At 40.5% G+C, this 15,627-nt stretch overlaps 2 protein-coding genes across 3 annotated transcripts; both read left to right on the plus strand.

Moving 5' to 3' along the window:
* The first annotated feature begins 1,985 nt into the window (after positions 1 to 1,985).
* Positions 1,986 to 7,272, plus strand: LOC146470033 (uncharacterized). Its single transcript, XM_085122135.1, has 2 exons — positions 1,986 to 3,283; positions 5,341 to 7,272. The coding sequence occupies exons 1-2, from the start codon at positions 2,335 to 2,337 to the stop codon at positions 5,580 to 5,582; spliced, it is 1,191 nt and encodes a 396-aa protein (XP_084978261.1). The 5' UTR covers positions 1,986 to 2,334; the 3' UTR covers positions 5,583 to 7,272.
* Positions 7,273 to 7,968: 696 nt separating this feature from the next.
* On the plus strand, positions 7,969 to 15,016 carry LOC146470034 (uncharacterized). 2 transcript variants are annotated; one of them, XM_085122133.1, is made up of 4 exons: positions 7,969 to 8,843; positions 9,443 to 10,429; positions 10,980 to 11,934; positions 13,360 to 15,016. In XM_085122133.1, the coding sequence occupies exons 2-4, from the start codon at positions 10,370 to 10,372 to the stop codon at positions 13,608 to 13,610; spliced, it is 1,266 nt and encodes a 421-aa protein (XP_084978259.1). In that variant the 5' UTR covers positions 7,969 to 8,843; positions 9,443 to 10,369; the 3' UTR covers positions 13,611 to 15,016. The 2 variants fall into 2 exon arrangements, with proteins under 2 accessions (XP_084978259.1, XP_084978260.1); XM_085122134.1 differs by lacking the exons at positions 7,969 to 8,843; positions 9,443 to 10,429 and adding an exon at positions 10,600 to 10,783 and having other exon boundaries at positions 13,360 to 15,014.
* The last annotated feature ends 611 nt before the right edge of the window (positions 15,017 to 15,627 follow it).

The following is a 15,627-nucleotide window of genomic DNA, read 5'->3' on the forward strand; positions in this document are numbered from 1 at the left end:
AATACATGAATTTCAAACGGTACAGACAAGAAAGAGATGGTTCAAGTGTCAATTACAAAATAGCACAGACAATTAAATAGTGGTAAAGCCAAAGTACGAACTGTTCAACTTTCTATACTGGAATAGGAAAGTGTAAAACGAAACGGTCTAGCCAAGACACAAACAGACTAGCAACTCATATCGAGGTGGAACATGAAATAATTAAACAGTTGAGACAAAGTGTGAATAGCTCACCCTTCATTTGCAATGAATGTAGAACAGTCAAAATGAGAATGGATTAGTTTCCAGTGTTCAAACAACACATTGTAATCACGAATGGTACAGTGTAACCTGAAATGAATTAGCAATGCGTGAAATAGCTGAGTGTAATGTCGAATGGTTGACCGTAGTATTCTCACTGTCTAAATAACCACGAAACTAGCCTGTGCGCGACGCTGGCATGTTTGTAACGGCTCGGTGCCACCCGTGTCTCGTGACAAACAGATTGTATAATTCAAAGCAGCATTCCCTTCTCCTCCTCTCATACCGTTTCGCCGATGCAACAACCTACGTGACATATTAGTCAAGGCCAAACACCGCAGACCACCCCCCAAGACACCGGGAGCTTTCCGTTGTAACAGAAATAGGTGCAAAACGTGTCCCTTTATTACGGAGGGAACTGCATTTTACACCTTTTTCTCTACAAACGAACACAGATCCATACGACATCACATCACGTGCTCATCTTCAAATCTCATATACATGATACAGTGCTCCAAATGCAAGGTACAATACATAGGAGAGACTAAACGACATCTAAGCGACAGATTTGGCAAACACAGACGCGCAATCGAAAAAGCCCTTCAACAACGTCACATTGATCAACCTACCGCCGTTTCAGATCACTTCCGGCTCTTCCTTACCATTCAATCAACAACATAGAACCCATTCCCCTAGAACTCATTAACTCCAACAGAGACGGCATTCGGAAAGCCAGGGAAGCATTTCTAATTTCCAAGGGCAAGACTCTTGAACCCTATGGAATGAACAGACGCGATGAAACTTAATCTGTCTACTGTACACGTTTTAGCTTTCTTTATTTATCAACCAATCACATCTCAACTTTTTATTTGTATCGTCTTTATATATTGTAACCGTTTTTGTCCAATTTTTACTTAGCTTTTTGCCGCCCTGAAGAAGGTTAGTATTAGAGAGATTAAGCACCACGTTTACGGCAAACGGCAAACGTGAGATTCGTGTTTATGTTTTCTTGAAAATATGAGTACGTAGATGAAAATAGTACAAGATAATTCTGGCCTTTAATTCTAACGCAAAAACACTCAATTTTTCTGAGAAACTGAAAACAGCGACCGGCAAATGAAGGATAAACATGGTCACGTGGTCATCTCTGCCGTTTGCAGTTTGCCGTAAACGTGGTCCTTAACCTCTCTATTGTCTAACCGAAATATTGGGCAATAAAATTATTTTAGCTGTGCGATCAGCCTTGCATTTAATTTTATGTATAATTCAATGCAAAGGAAACTAGACCAGAGGTCATAGCTTAAGATCATTGCTGGTGCGTGACGCTGCAGACTCTATCGAACTGAGGCCTAAATCGACCTCTTCTGAAATGTCAGCCGTCGCCTCTCCATAACCCTCTCTCTCCCGCGCCCCCGGCTGTGGGTTAAGGGGAGGAGACGGCTGGCATTTCAGACTTGTAATCGACCTAACAAAAATAATAAAGGTTTGGTTGTCAATTTTTACTTAACCTTTTCATTAAGGAAAGCCTTGTTTCTGTTTGTCTTTTTGTTTCTTGATGAAACAAGGACACTTCGTAATCTTACAACTTACTGACATTACGTAACCAGAATAACGAACGATAAGGTTTCTCAGAATCAATGCTCGTAAAGCTGCCGTTACACGTTGAAACTTTTAGCTGAAACTTGTTTGCAACGGCCCTGCAAGATCGAACGAGACCAGTTTAACGAAGTGGTGTTAGACGGTGAAACTCTTGTTTTATCACCACTGCGACCGTTGCGAGCTGTTGCAGAAGTAGAAAGCTGTTCTACTTTTCGTGAAACTTGTCTCTCAACGGAAGTTCGAAAAAGTTTCACGAAACCGACCATGTTACACGGTGCAACGCCTGCTGAAACTTGTTTCCCAGTGCCGTTGCATACAAGTTTCAGCTAAACGTTTCAACGTGTAACGGCGGCTTCAATCACGAGAATCAGCCATTGAATTCAAAGTCAAGGCATCCCGCGAAAACGCTCTTAAAACCGTCTTATTATTAGTAGTGCGAAAATCACACTGTCTAATTTATATATATTCACGATCCTCTAGACACACGAGAAGACGATGGAACCAGGAATAGAATCACGTAATGTGGAATCGATGAGTACTGAACTCCGGAATGAAAAAAGAGCAAGATGCAACGAACCCGAGAATGAATGGTCTGCTTTGTTCTTTTTAAGAAGGATGCTCAATTTTTTACTGGTTTCATTTTTCATCACACCATTGACAGTAAGTTATTGGCGAGGGATGTGGTACATTTTAGACTTGTTCGTGTTTCCCAGCGATCAACTTCTTAGCTACTGGGTAAGTTGCGCAGCTGGTTTTGGAGTGATTTACTTGATAGTGTTGGTGGAGGATTATTTAAAGGCATTTTTAAATGAGAGAAATGCGAAAACGGTCTTGTACGTTGCCATGTTTTACCCTCTATCATCTCTGATCGTAAGCTCATGGAGAGGACTGTGGAAGCTACTGGATTATTACACAACTGCTTCTCTAACCAGCGCCTGTGTGTCACATGCTATCGGATTCTTAATCGTTTTATCAATGAAAGCAACATCTTCAATCAAAGCTGTTCCTGGTTACTGTAGCAGTGAAAGAAACGTTGATATCTCAGTGAACATTCTTGAGAGAATAACTTGTTTCAGAATCAAGATGTCTCATTTTTGGAAAGGGGACACAATATCAAATATCGCCACAAGGATGCTGAATAGCTTTGTGACAGTGTTTGTGATTGGATCTGGGGTGATATGCTATTGGCGAGGAACTTGGATTATTGTGGAATCCATAAAACCAGACGACAACCTTATGTCTTCCATTATTGCTCTCAGTTTGGGATTTGCTATTTGGAGCATCTGCTATTCTTTGAGTGAAGTCATGGCAACAAAGAAACTGAATCCGCCATATCGCTGGTGGCTGCGAGTTCTGGAAGGGATGTTTGTTTACTTTCTTGGGTTTGGTGTCGTGTCCACTTGGGCCGGATTATGGTTTTTAGAAGATATTTTTCTATTCCCAGGTAAGTGCTTTGATTCTCTTTCTTCACCTTCCCCCATCCCCCCCCCCACCTCTCCCTGGGGTAATAGTCCTATGCAGCAAAATATCTTAATATCACGTGATGAGACAACGGTTACCTTCAAACGACCTTTTACCACACTAATGGTTTTGTTTGTGCAAAGAAAATTAGCCTACGTAGACGGAGGCAACACTCCCCTGTATATTATGCCACCTGCATAACAGATGAATTACTTTATAAACTTAGCCGAGAACCACTTCTACAACGGGAGCAATTTTTAGAGCTCTGGATCTTCGTGTAGATCAGGACCAGCAATCGGGATTAAATAAAGCAACTTGAAAGATGAAACACTGATCCGTTCCTCCGTTCAGTCTCATCAAGTAGAGGGGACAGAGGCAGGGAAACCAAGGAGGTAAATGAGGGCCGGAATGGAGAGAATGTGAGAGTCTGAAAAATGGCATTTTTGAGATTGCCAAAACAAACGTCTGCAAGACAATGCGCCGATCAGTTCGAACCTTCAGCATCCCCTCCCCCCTTCGTCATAACCCGAGCATTTGACCATTTCCATGTCCGGGGGGTAGAGTATTTGACACGAAAGTTCTTCTAGAGGGTGGGGTATCTGAACTTTACTTTTCATGGTCTACGTGGCAGGCGCCAGAAAGGGGAAGGAAGGAGGGGAATCGGGCGGGCGCACAACGCGCAACGTCTTCGCTCCCGGCCCCTCGCGCACCCGATTCCCCTTCTAGCTAGTGATACGATAAGGCTCCATTTTCAAATGTCTACATTTAAAAAACGTTTTCGATGACTAAAGATAGCGTTTCGGCAGGGCTCAGAATCATGAATATCTCGTGCTGAAAAGCAAACAGATTGACTTTGGACTGCATCAATTAGCCAGGCGAACGTCGTTGGCGTTTACTTTATTCCCGGCTTTATTGCATTAATCTGAACTGCTTTTGGTAAATTAGTGGTAATTTTGGAGAAATTCGTTGTTGTTATTCAGGAAACTCCTGCAAAGAGATCAAGAACGTATTTTTGTTGTTAAGTGAAAGCAGAAACATGGACAATTTTTACTACGTTTTCACTGCGCAGACGGTACATTTCCGTCAGGGCAATAGGAAATCATTATTGGAATGAATGTAAACCACGAAACGTTTCCAACGATCATTTGTGTTTGGAGAGGTGCATTTGACCGTCAAATTCCGCGCTGGAGCAGTGCTTTTGAAAGGATTTTTAGCCCCATGGGGCGGGAATTTTAACAAGCCCATTTTCAAAAGTTCAAATGCCCAAGGGTTGCCCGGGGGGATGTTGAAGTTTCGAATTGAGCAGCGCATAACTAAAAAAAAAAATAAAATGAGCAGAAATCGATTATGGAAACTGCAAAGTTCCGACTCTCCTTTTCTTCCTACAGACCTAAACCCACCATATATATACTAACTCATTTCCCAATTAAAGCCATTATCAGGTCCCAGTTTTTCAAAGAGTGGATAACTTTATCCGGTGGATAAATCTCTATCCAGCGCATAATATATATTAGTCAGGCCCCGTTTGTTCAAAGAGTGGATAACTCTATCCAGCGGATAAGTCGCTATCCGGCGGAAAAAATGTATTGGTTGGACTACATTTTATCCTCTGGATAGCGATTTATCCACTGGATAAATTTATCCACTCTTTGAACTGGGGCCATCCGTGCATTTTATCCGCTGGATACTGAGCGATTTATGCGCTGGATAACGTGAACATCGGGCCCTGGTTTTCATGTCAGAGTAGTGACTAACTACAGATTAATTGTGCTCGACGTAGAAATAAAGCACTCCTAACACAGATTGGAGTTGAGATTGTACGGGACAACGTTGATTGAATGAATGGATCTTGGGACGCGTATCTCGCATCCCCCGCAGATTCTGCAGGGGCGGATGACATCATCACCAACTTGAGAAAGGAGAGAGAGCCTGGTGACACTCCCTAATCTTTGATTATTACTAGTCTACTTCCTACACAGAGCATACAGCTTTTTAGGACGACGATCAGATAAATATCATGCTTCCTTTTTATCTTTGCAGACAAGCCCATAACCAGTGCCTTGGTTTGTCATTTTGTGGGAATTGCTGGTCTCTACCTGTTACGTGGAACGATCAACTTAATTTGCTCCCCCGCCGGGTGCAGACTTGGTCATAAAGAAAAACTACTTGGACTGGATATGGGAAGCTACTTGAAAAATGAGCTCGAGACACAGAGTGATAACCAAAAGGATGATGTTGAGGAGAACGATGTTTCTGTGGAGATTACAGAGATAGACAATTAGGAAAAAGATGAGTAACTGTGCAAAAACTATACAGTGCGCATTAATTTTAAGTATAACTCACTAGCATGTAAACCCTCGCTTGATAATGAGCTATATCACACTCTAGTGCACCTGCTCTGAAACACTTTTATTACGTGAAAGTCATGGCCTCTTGTAGCAAGTGTAGCACGCGTAATCGGGGAGGGGGAGGGGGGAAAAGTGAGGGAAGAAAGGGGGAATCCCCAGTCCCCCTTTCTTCTCTCACTTTTTCTCGCTCACCTTTGCCGTCCCTCATTACGCGTGCAACACTGGCTAAGCTTATTAGTGTGAAGGTATGAAAGTCATTTTAACAAAATAGGATCACTATGTTTAAGCATCCATTGATGCAAATGTATTTTTACAGTGTAACCCCGCGGTTAATAAGGACGCCAAAGGGGCACGCAGAGGTGCAGAAGTGTCCGTATTAAGGACGGTGCCTACTATAGTTACTGCGCATACATTCTGCGCATCTCGAGATACTCGGGTTTCCTATGGGTGGTGCCTGCTTATACAGGAAAATTTTTTGCGCAGTTTAAACCTATACGGAGAAAACAGAACGTAGCATGTGCTCTTGGCATCTCAAAAGAAAATTAGGGATAACCATGCATTTTTCAGAGATAATTAAGCTTCAATTTAGAAAAAAAACCCATACATTGCTTTATATTTTGGCACATTTTAGAAATATTGTTGCTTAATTATCTCTTAAAAAAAAAAGCGTGGTTACCCCCAATTTTCTTTTTGGATTCCAATAGGCCTTGCTAGGATCTCTTTTTCCCGCATAGTCATAAACCGCACAAAAATACTTCCTCAAAAAAACTCAAGGGTAAAATTTGAAAGCAACAGAGCGGTGTTTAATGTCTTAACCTCTCTTCTCCGCAGAGGTTCCTTCATAAAAAAGGAGAGAAAAGTCGGAAATGGGAAGAAAAACGGAAATGGAGTAAAAGGGGGCGTGGGCGCTCCTTGTTATTTCACTCTCTCCAGTCCCTGATTTGTCTCCTCTCGAGCGCGAAATAGGCCTCTGTGGAGGAGAAAGTGTGTTAACTGTAACTTAAGTTCAGAAGGTCTGGATAGCGGTGGGCAGGTTAGAAGTTTTAAAAACTTTTAACTGAAGTTTAAAATGAAGAATTTAAATAGTCTTGCACAAAATTAATGTTCTTCCAGTGCTTTGCTCTGCACTGACATTTTCACTTTGCGCTTCAGCTAGACGTACTGAATAGTAGACATATTTATATAGAGTGCACACCCACTAATGAGATGAACAGTGTCCATAAAGTGAGGTTTACTTTGTGTGAGAGTGTATCTCTTGGGTCTGCACAGAAAATTGTCCGTTGTTCGTATTAACCGGTGTCTGTATTAAGCGGGATAATGTAACTGAAGAAAAGAAATATGAGCTTTTCGTCGGGACAAACATAGCCGTCCGTATTAAGTGGGTGTCCGTAAAGCGGGGTTACTTTTCGAAGTGATGCTAAAAATTAATAACATAGTCCCCTTAAAGCCCGCTACAAACATTAATTGACACAATAACATGAGATGGCTGAATAAAATAACGTGGCTGTGTAATTTCTCGCTGATTAAATTTGGCTAAGGCAGTCCTGTTCAAGGTTTCTCTGGTGACAACTAGTTGCTATTTTTATTATTATTAACAAATAATAAAGATCTTTTATCAAACTCATTTGCTGCTGATATATAACTGACTAAAGAGATAAAATACAGTAACAACACTACTACTAAAAGATGCTTAGAATAAATTACTTTGTTAGAAATACAGTTACAAATCTATAAAACTAGTGTTCAAACCCAACTTAAATTTAAAGGTTATTATGAAGTGAATTGTTTGATTTGTACGAAATGAGAATATTTTTGGCAAAAAACACCACGCGTAACTCAATCAACATTTCCTTGAAACTTTATTTCAACATAAAGGTAAAAGGCGACTTTAACATCTCCTCCAAACAGCAATTACACCACACAAACAGAGGGTGGTCTGCCTGTGCCGTTTTCAGAAAGAAAACAAACCTTCTTTTAAAGCAGTAAATCGAAAGAATAACTTCTAAGCAGTACTCGACAGTTTAAATGGTGGAAATTGTAGAGTTCACGGCAAAGAAATTACGCTATGACAGCTGACAGATCGAATAATTCAATGCGAAGGAAACCAGACCAGGTGTCATAGTTTAGGCTGCCGCACACTAGTCGATTTTTTGTTGGGGTCAAATCGGCTTAAAACTTGTCAGGCCATCAGCTAGCCGCACACTAGCCAATTTTTTGTCCATTGCTCGATCTCCGCGCTGATCTCAGCTTCGATCTCCCGGGGGGGGGGGGGGTTTACTTCCTTATAAGAGGCTAATGGGGATGTGCCGCTGGATGGGGTCGCATTTTCACGACTGGATTGAATAGAATGGGGTCGCATTTTCAATAGAGTTACTAGAATGGGGTTGCACATTTTCGGATTTTTGGGGTGAGAAAATTCTATTAAGTAGGGATTCAAAGTGGTCTCGGCTAAAAAGTTCAGAAAGTTTTTGTTTATTAAATGTAACAATCACCTCGCATTACATTTCGTTCTTGAAACTAGGTGAATAAATAGAAAGTGACTTAGTTGGGATCGCGAAAATTACATTTTCCCAAAAAGTGACTAAGATGGGGTCTATAATGGGGCAGGGGCTCTGAGAGGCCAGCGGCACATACCCAGCAAAACTTAACCCCAGTACCCCCCTCCCCCCCTCTCCCGGGTTCGATCTCCGCCATGCTGGAAAAGACGCTTGATCACGTGACATTTCCTGATTGGTTGAGGCGCGCGGGAGCCCCGACACTAGCCGACAAGGCCCGACAAGACGTTTTGAGATGTAACACTATCAGATATCGCCCGACAAGCCCCGATCTTGTCGCACACTTGTCTGAATTCACCGCGCACTAGCCGACAAGTGGAGATTTTTCGTCGGCCGACAAAAAATCGGCTAGTGTGCGACGGGCTTTATCATTTCTAGTGCGTGACGCTGCAGACTTTGTCGAACTGATGCCTAAGCGCTACTGGTAATCGACCTAACCAAAAAAAGACAAAAGGTTTTGTTGTCAATTTTTACTAAAACTTTCAAAATTGGGAAGCTTTGTTTCTCTTTGCTGTTTTCTTGATGAAACGAGGACACTTCGTAATCTACACTCTGTGTTTTTATAAGAACCATTTTTAGTATTTTGCTAATCTGTATATAAAATCAAGGAAACAAATGTAAATTTACCAAAATACTTAAAGTGCCCCTAACCCTTCAATTTGTTTTCTTTTGGTAGATTTCCATTTCTGTGAAGAACTCATTTTCGAAAATTTTTTTCAGAAATATTGAATCCTTTTTTTTTAACGAGCGCTTAATGTTACTGAAATTTTTAAATTTTTGCGCGCTTTAAGCCCCGCTGGACAAATTTTTGTCTCGTGGGCTCATTAGGAACGAGCCAATGAGAAGCGACACTTTCTTCGCTGTGACGTAAGAAAAGGCCTCGGAGCGTTATCAGAAGGAATCTTATGCATGCTGATTCCTTTCTCTACATTTCAAGAGTTGCTGCATCTAAAAACCACACATTTTCCGACCATTTTCTCTGTTTACAATTGAAGCATTACCGCGAATCTTCGGATATTTTTGCACGATGTCCTTTTCTTACGTCACGCTCCATATTTGGCCGAGTGGAGGACTAATGCGAACGATAGGTGAAAATATCGACAAGACTGCCTTCTCTTCTAGCGCTCGTAAAAAAAGAAAGGATTCAATATTTCTCAAAAATTTTTTTGAAAATGAGTTCTTGAAAGATATGGACATCTACCAAAAGAAAACAAATTGAAGGGTTAGGGGCACTTTAAGGGCACGTTTTGTATAACATTAACAATGGTGACATACATCTCGGTTTGTCATAATCACTTTGATAGATTTCCTATTCAAGTCCTCATTAATTTACTGAAATACATGTAGTGTATAACGTTTTCAGCCTCAAATCGCAAAAAAATATAAGAACGTTCAGCCTCAGCTCCAAAATTAGACGTTCTTAAAAAAAAAAAAACAGAGTGTAATTAAATGAATGTAAATACATCTTTATCTTTCTTTATTTTTAATAGTTTAGCAATACAAAGAACAAGTATTGACAGGAAAACACTAAACAGGACCTAAGTTCCTCACTGAAGGGTTACCTAAGGCACTAAAAGTTAAACAGCTACTAAAGTCAACAATAAGTACATACATACATAATCAAGTAGACAATATGTACAGCCGGTAATTAAACTAGAACTATAATAAAAGTAAAAGAATAAATCAAGAGAATGTAGTAATATCCTTCAGGTGTAGAAAGGATTTTAGACAACCCTCAGTTGAATTCCTTTGAAGATTCAGTTTTTCTTCAATGTAATGGCAGATTATTCCATGATTTAGCTACTCTAAAGTGATATAAAAAATGTAAAACATTGGTTCTTGCATATCTAATTTTGAACAGGTAATTAGCATGTCTGAGATTATATTTAGAACTGCCAGCTGTCACAAGATAATTAGACAGATCCAAGTCGTAAAGTAAAGGCCTATCATGCACTTAAAAAGAAAAACTAAGTCTGATAAAAAGTCTCCTCGAGGCCAAGGAACTGAGAAGATTCATTTCCTGAAGTCTCTCTCCGTAAGGCCTATCCTTTAAAATCAGTTTTGTAGCTCATCGCTGAACTGTTTCAATTGTGTCAATCAAAAACTGTTGATGTGGAGACCAGACTTGGCAGGCAAATTCAATATGTTGTCTGCCGTACTATATGAATGTATAATTTAAGTAGCACTTGGGGTTGGGTACAAGTACCGCAAGCTCTCTTGATCAACGTAAGACTTTATTTGCGGTTTTTACTTTGGCCATGATATTTTTGTGCCAGGACAGGTTATGACTTATCAACACTCCCAAATCTTTTTCGTCTGTCGACAATGGAATACGCTCGGTTCCAAGGCTGTAAGAGGTTACTAATCTGTTTCTTTTATTCGTGATACAGAGAATGATCCTCGCAGTTAGTACGCAACTTAAGCAGTTGCGAAAAGAAAGTCTGAACAAAATTCAGGCTTGAACGGGATTCGAACCGATGACATTTTTTCAGGCTTTCTTTTCGCAACTGCTTAAGTTCCGTACTAACTGCGAGGATCTTTCTTCTGTTTGAACAGAATATAATTAGCGCTGACGATAAGGTTTGTAAGCAATGCTCGCCTCGTAACAATCACGAAAATCAGCCATTCAATTCCAAGTTAATGCCTACATCGAACCAATCATCCCGCGACTGAAAACGCTCTAAAAAGCGTCTTGTTATTGGTAGCTTGCGAAAGTCGCACTAACTGCAATAGTTTATTCACACAGTTTAATTTATGTGTATTCACGATCCTTTAGACACGCGAGAAGACGATGAAACCCGGAATAGAATCACGTAATGTGGAATCGATGAGTACTGAGCAAAAAAGAGCAAGATGCAACGAACCCGAGAAGGAATGGTCTGCTTTGTTCTTTTTGAGAAGGATGCTCAATTTTTTACTGGTTTCATTTTTCATCACACTATTGACAGTAAGTTACTGGCGAGGGACGTGGTACATTTCAGACTTGTTCGTGTTTCCCAGCGATCAACTTCTTAGCTACTGGGTAAGTTACGCAGCCGGTTTTGGAGTGATTTACTTGATAGTGTTGGTGGAGGATTATTTAAAGGCATTTTTGAATGAGAGAAATGCGAAAACGGTCTTGTACGTTGCTATGTTTTACCCTCTATCATCTCTGATCGTAAACTCATGGAGGGGACTGTGGAAGCTACTGGATTATTACACAATTGCTTCTCTAACCAGCGCCTGTGTGTCACATGGTATCGGATTCTTAATCGTTTTATCAATGAAGGCAACATCTTCAGTCATAGCTGTTCCTGGTTACTGTAGCAGTGAAAGAAACGTTGATATCTCAGTGAACATTCTTGAGAGAATAACTTGTTTCAGAATCAAGATGTCTCATTTTTGGAAAGGGGACACAATATCAAATATCGCCACAAGGATGCTGAATAGCTTTGTGACAGTGTTTGTGATTGGATCTGGGGTGATATGCTATTGGCGAGGAACTTGGATTATTGTGGAATCCATAAAACCAGACGACAACCTTATGTCTTCCATTATTGCTCTCAGTTTGGGATTTGCTATTTGGAGCATCTGCTATTCTTTGAGTGAAGTCATAGCAACAAAGAAACTGAATCCGCCATATCGCTGGTGGCTGCGAGTTATGGAAGGGATGTTTGTTTACTTTCTTGGGTTTGGTGTCGTATCCACTTGGGCCGGATTATGGATTTTAGAAGATATTTTTGTATTTCCAGGTTAGTGCTTTGATTCTCTTTCTTCACCTTCCCTATCCCCCCCACCCCTCCCTGGGGCAATAGTCCTATGCAGCTAAAATTTTGTAGAAACATTTACTTAAATCCGCGAAGCTCGGCCTACTGACCATGCGGCCGACGAAATATCTTAATATCACGTGATGAGACAACGGTTACCTTCAACGACCTTTTACCACACTAATTAATGGTTTTGTTTGTGCAAAGAAAATTAGCCCAGGTAGACGAAGGCGACACTCCCCTCTATATTATGCCACCTGCATAACATATGAATTACCTTATAAACTTGGCCGAGAACCACTTCTACAACGAGAGCAATTTTTAGAGATCTGGATCTTCGTGTAGATCAGGATCAACAATGGACTAAATAAAGCAACTTGAAAGATGAAACACTGATCAAACAGCTGGTATTTTGATAAGGGCTAGCTTCCCTTCCTCCGTTCAGTCTCATCTAGTAAAGGGGGCAGAGGTAGGGAAACCTGCGCGCTCGTCCGATTCCCCTTCTAGCTTCTCCTTCCCCTATCTAACGCCTGCCACGCAGGCTACCGTTTTTACTGTCCCAGTGATACGATAGGGCTCCATTTTCAAATGTCTACATATTTAAAACGTTTTCGATGACTAAAGATAACGTTTCGGCAGGGCCCAGAATCATGAACATCTCGTGCTGAAAAGCAAATAGGTTGACTTTGGACTGAATCAATTAGCCAGGTGAACGTCGTTGGCGTTTACTTTATTGCGCTAATCTGGACTGATTTTTGTAGATCAGTGGTAATTTCGGAGAAATTCGTTGTCGTTATTCAGGAAACTCCTGCAAAGAGATCAAGAACGTATTTTTTGTTGTTAAATAAAAGCAGACAATTTTTACTACATTTTTCAGTGCGCAGACGGTACGTTGCCGTTAGCAATAGAAAATTATTTTTTAACAATTGTAAATCACGACCCGTTTCCAACAATCATTTGTATTTGGGGAGGTACATTTGACCGTTTATTCCGCGCTAGAGTAGTGTATTTGAACGGCTTTTTAGCCTTGTGGGGTGGGAATTTTAACAAGCCGACTTTCAAAATTCAAATGACCGGGCGATATAAGCGTATCATAGTAAAGAGGATAAAAACAGAAATCGACTACAGGAAGTGCGAAGTTCCGACTACCCTTTTCTTCCTACAAACCTCACAGATTGGAGTCGAGATTATATGGGACAACGTTGATTGAATGAATGGATCTTGGGACGCGCATCTGGAATCCCCCGAAGATTTTGCAGGGGCGGATGACATCATCACCAACTTGGCAGGGGAGAGAGCCTGGTGCCACTCCCCAATCTTTGATTATTTCTAGTCTACTTCCCACACAGAGCATACAGCTTTTTAAAACGACGATCAGATAAATATCATGCTTCCTTTTTATCTTTGCAGACAAGCCCATAACCAGTGCCTTGGTTTGTCATTTTGTGGGAATTGCTGGTCTTTATCTGTTGCGGGGAACGATCAACTTAATTTGCTCCCCCGCCGGGTGCAGACTTGGTCATAAAGAAAAATTGATTGGACTGGATATGGGAAGCTACTTGAAAAAAGAGCTCGAGACACAGAATGATAACCAAAAGGATGATGTTGAGGAGAACGATGTTTCTGTGGAGATTACAGAGATACTATTAGGAAAAAGATAGTAACTAGGCAAACACTATACAGTGCATATTAGTTTTATGACTCACTAGCATGTGAATCGTCGCTTGAAACACTCTCGACCCAGTGCTTCACGGTTTTACTACGTCAGACGCCGTTAGTCATGCGCAAAAGGGAAAAGCTCTAGTGTCCAGAATGCGCTTGATAATCAGGATCTATATCACACTCTAGTGCACTTGCTCTGAAAAGTCATTTTAACAAAACAGGATCATTATGTTTAGGCATCCATTGATGCAAATAAATTCTGCTATAAATTCTAAGTTACAAGCTTAATAATTTGCATTTGATAACGGCGACAGGAGGACGCCGGCTGAAACGTCATGTTCTTGCGTTAATATTTCTCTTAAAATGTTTTCCCGTATCTTCTATGATGAATTTGTTTGATTTTTACAAAATAGGAATATTTTCAGTGAAATTTAATTTTTAGCATGTTTGACCATTGTGTGTACATAAAAAGGCGAATTAGTTTTAGTTTAAATATCTGATATCTTTAATGTTCAGTCGTTTGAACAGTCTGATAATCTCATGTTAGGGGAACTTTGGCAATATTTATCGCTTGTCATATTTGAATATTTAAAAGGATAATTTCCTATTTAACCAAGTATATTAATTGCGGTTAAGGTTACAAATCTATTTAATAGGTTCTATCATTTACGATTTGTTAGACTTGTTAGGGTAACCTTAAACAGTTCGTCATAGCTACTGCTGGCTTTCTTTAAATTTAGTTTTCCCTTTAGTAACGGGCATGATTAGGCAACATATAGTAACGTATGATGTGATAACATATACTTTTGAAACTCTTGTTTGCCTCTTTCACACACCTTTCAATAACTTTTAATTTAGGCCAGTTTAACTAGATCAGGCTCTTCAAGTTCTTCAAGTTTTCTCTTCAAGTGTTTCCGATCGTAGGATTTTGGTGTGAAGACAAAGTTTTAATCTTCTGCGCGTTATTCAAAGTACTGTCGCTTCCACTGTAATTGCTTTTCGCATCCTTACTGATAACACACGTATTGTATTCTATCAACAGAAGACCCATGTACAAATCTTATTTAATCAACCGTAGTCAATATAATACTTTTGGGGGATTACAACCTTAACTGCTAGACGAATTTATGTCAGTCCTATCTCGAAAATAAACTACCGTTGGAACAAAAGTCAAGCTATCACTGTTAATTCTACTGTCCAGTTACGGTAAGACCTTGACGGCCCCTCTCCGAGTGAAGGATTGAGGAATTTTTGATTGGAGAAGTCTAATTGAAGGCACAATCTCATACCCAGGGTCCTCAGGCTCTTTGCCCAGCGGTTGGTCGCCAGGAGAGGGTAGGTACTTCATGAGGGTAGGCACTAAATTAAGAAAAAAAATTTTTTGGCGACCAACCGCTGACCAAATAGCCTGGGGACTCTGGGTACGAGATTGGGGAAGACCCGGAAGTAGTTTCTGTTCAGTATTTTATTTGTTTCGTGAACAAGATTAAAATTTACTGCAAAGCTATCTTTGAAACACTGTTCTCACGCTGTTGATCAAGATTAAAGACTGAACCTCTACCCATCCTTTAAAATTAATAGCAGTATGTTCGAAATAGTAACAAAAAGAAAGTCTAAAGATTATGATTATTCTCTTTTGGCCATCGTAATGAAATTCGAGTGCTAACGTTTCGAGCGTTAGCCCTTCGTCCTTCTTTTCTGCGGACAAAGTGCTAACGCTCGAAACGTCAGTGGCCAAATGCCTTATCAACTCTGTTCGTAAAACCAATGCAAAGTTGTAGAAAGGTATTAGTGACCATTAGTCAGAACGAGTTCTGTCCACTCCTATTTATTCATCTGACTCAGGTCAAGGTTTGGTCAGGTTTCAGAGGCAAATCGCTCAGCTTCAACAAATTTAAAACACTCGCTGACTAAACCAGGCTTACGATGTTTTCTATCTTTAGAATAAACACAATTGATTATTTGAAGACAAAGTGTACAGGGCCGGTCAAATCCCAGAAGGCCGGCTGCCCATCT

The sequence above is a fragment of the Pavona decussata genome, unplaced genomic scaffold, assembly GCF_977016875.1.
Source record: "Pavona decussata unplaced genomic scaffold, jaPavDecu1.1 SCAFFOLD_114, whole genome shotgun sequence".
NCBI lineage: Eukaryota > Metazoa > Cnidaria > Anthozoa > Scleractinia > Agariciidae > Pavona > Pavona decussata.

Coding starts and splice junctions, on each gene's coding strand:
- LOC146470033 (XM_085122135.1), top strand. CDS start 2,335: ATGGAACCAGGAATAGAATCACGTAATGTGGAATCGATGAGTACTGAA. Junction 3,284..5,340: donor AGATATTTTTCTATTCCCAG/GTAAGTGCTTTG, acceptor TTATCTTTGCAG/ACAAGCCCATAACCAGTGCC.
- LOC146470034 (XM_085122133.1), top strand. CDS start 10,370: ATGTATAATTTAAGTAGCACTTGGGGTTGGGTACAAGTACCGCAAGCT. Junction 10,430..10,979: donor CGCAAGCTCTCTTGATCAAC/GTAAGACTTTAT, acceptor ACGATCCTTTAG/ACACGCGAGAAGACGATGAA. Junction 11,935..13,359: donor AGATATTTTTGTATTTCCAG/GTTAGTGCTTTG, acceptor TTATCTTTGCAG/ACAAGCCCATAACCAGTGCC.